At 33.8% G+C, this 1,613-nt stretch overlaps 1 protein-coding gene across 3 annotated transcripts in view; it reads right to left on the bottom strand.

Moving 5' to 3' along the window:
• Positions 1-23: 23 nt before the first annotated feature.
• Positions 24-1,613, bottom strand: part of LOC107462741 (type I inositol polyphosphate 5-phosphatase 10) — a 4,653-nt gene continuing 3,063 nt past the window's right edge. For 2 of the 3 annotated variants that reach the window (XM_016081369.3, XM_052252473.1), the window contains exons 7-10: positions 1,402-1,595; positions 1,177-1,285; positions 516-667; positions 24-436 (exon numbers count right to left, since the gene is read on the bottom strand). In XM_016081369.3, coding sequence (XP_015936855.1) covers positions 226-436; positions 516-667; positions 1,177-1,285; positions 1,402-1,595 — 666 coding nt within the window. In that variant the 3' untranslated portion in view covers positions 24-225. The remainder of the gene's footprint in view (positions 437-515; positions 668-1,176; positions 1,286-1,401; positions 1,596-1,613) is intronic. The other variant, XM_016081368.3, reaches the window with a different exon arrangement.

Raw genomic sequence — 1,613 nt, 5'->3', positions numbered from 1 at the left:
AAGCTTTAGACCAGTGCAGCCTAGAAACATCATGAGGTTGAAGCTACATATAGCATTATAGCCAATACGGTTGAATTGCTCACAAATTCTAGTCCCCTAAGTTGAAGGGCACTTCACGTGATCAAACTATCTTGCAATACACCATAAAAAATGAATTAAAAAAAATCAAAATTGATGCTGATTTAGTGATCATTTGTCATATGATTGTCAATTTATTTGATATTATCAAGAATAATATAAACTTCTAGAGTTAGTCTGTACAAGATCTTGAATATGGAAGTTGAAAGTGGAATTTTTCTTCCTCTGTCCCTTGGACAAAACATCAACTTGTACAAAAAATGTTGCACAAACAGGCCTATGGTCAGAAAACTTCAATTCTTTGCGTACGTAAGAGAGTTGCTGTATTCCACTCCCACGCCACAAGATTCTATCGCACCTGCATGTAAATCCTTCGTTGTTCAGATTAAAGATGAAAACATATTTCTTAAATTATTCAAACTAATTCTGATACATACCAAGCTGGAGTTCTCCTTTTGTTTCTTGAAACTTTCACATTCTCAAGATAGTAAGTATCTGAGTTGATGGGGTATTTATAAGTCGGCGCAAAGTAGATCTTCCCTTCTTTCCAACCCTTGAATACGCGACCTGCTTCCCTTTCCATCTTAAGCTATGATGAAAGGAAAAAAAGTACATGACGAATAATCAAAACAACATCGACAAAAATTAATATACGATAATTGATTAAATGTTTTCACTCCAAGAACATAGTTACAAAAGGTAATGCTATCGTGAAGAGTGAAAAAAATAAAATAAAATAAAAATATCATAAAATAAAATAAAAATATCATATGCATCGCACGTTTCTCTTAAAATTTTAGTTATCATCTTTATTTTTCACACAACTTCATTCTTCACCAAAAAAAATTTCCAGTTACAAATCATCTCTTGGAGATCATTATTCAAACATGGATACTCAACAGCAATTGGATGAAGAATAAAGATTGTAGTTAATTTTTTCAGAGAAGTGTGCATTACACATGATATCTTTATTTTTTTTTCTACTGTAAAAAGTGCAATTTTCACTCTTTACTATAGTATTACCCTTCAAAATCATGCAATGGCAAGGTGTATGAAATTCAAATCAACACTGAACTGAAAATAATTATGGGAAATTACCTGATCCTTGTCAAAAAGGGATGGCCAGTCCCTCTTTTCCACAAGCCTTTTCGCATCATCATAGCTCAAAGAAATTCTGTAATTCAAGTCCCCAAACCATATGATTCGGCTGGAGATCAATTCTCATATGATCAGAATTTGAGGCCATATATATGTAAAATTAAAGAAAGTAATGAAAAAACCGGCATTATAACTCAGAATGGTTCCGAATGAATGCTCACTCACTCATGATCTAAAATTTTGTCAGGCATCCTGCTCTGTGGTGTCTTACAAATCCTTGGAAACTGAGTGTTCTTTAGTATCTCTATGACATCGAGATTTCTGCGAAGTTCATCGCCCTCTTTCTCGCCGGATGCTAAATGACTGCAGATAAAACAAATACTCGTCTGATAAAATGACATGCTAACCGATATACAACCCTGCAACCACAGAACAAA

The sequence above is a fragment of the Arachis duranensis genome, chromosome 8 (genome assembly GCF_000817695.3).
Source record: "Arachis duranensis cultivar V14167 chromosome 8, aradu.V14167.gnm2.J7QH, whole genome shotgun sequence".
In the NCBI taxonomy this organism is placed as follows: Eukaryota; Viridiplantae; Streptophyta; class Magnoliopsida; order Fabales; family Fabaceae; genus Arachis; species Arachis duranensis.
Note: the sequence above shows the minus strand (reverse complement) of the source record. Positions and strands in the feature narration are given on the sequence as shown.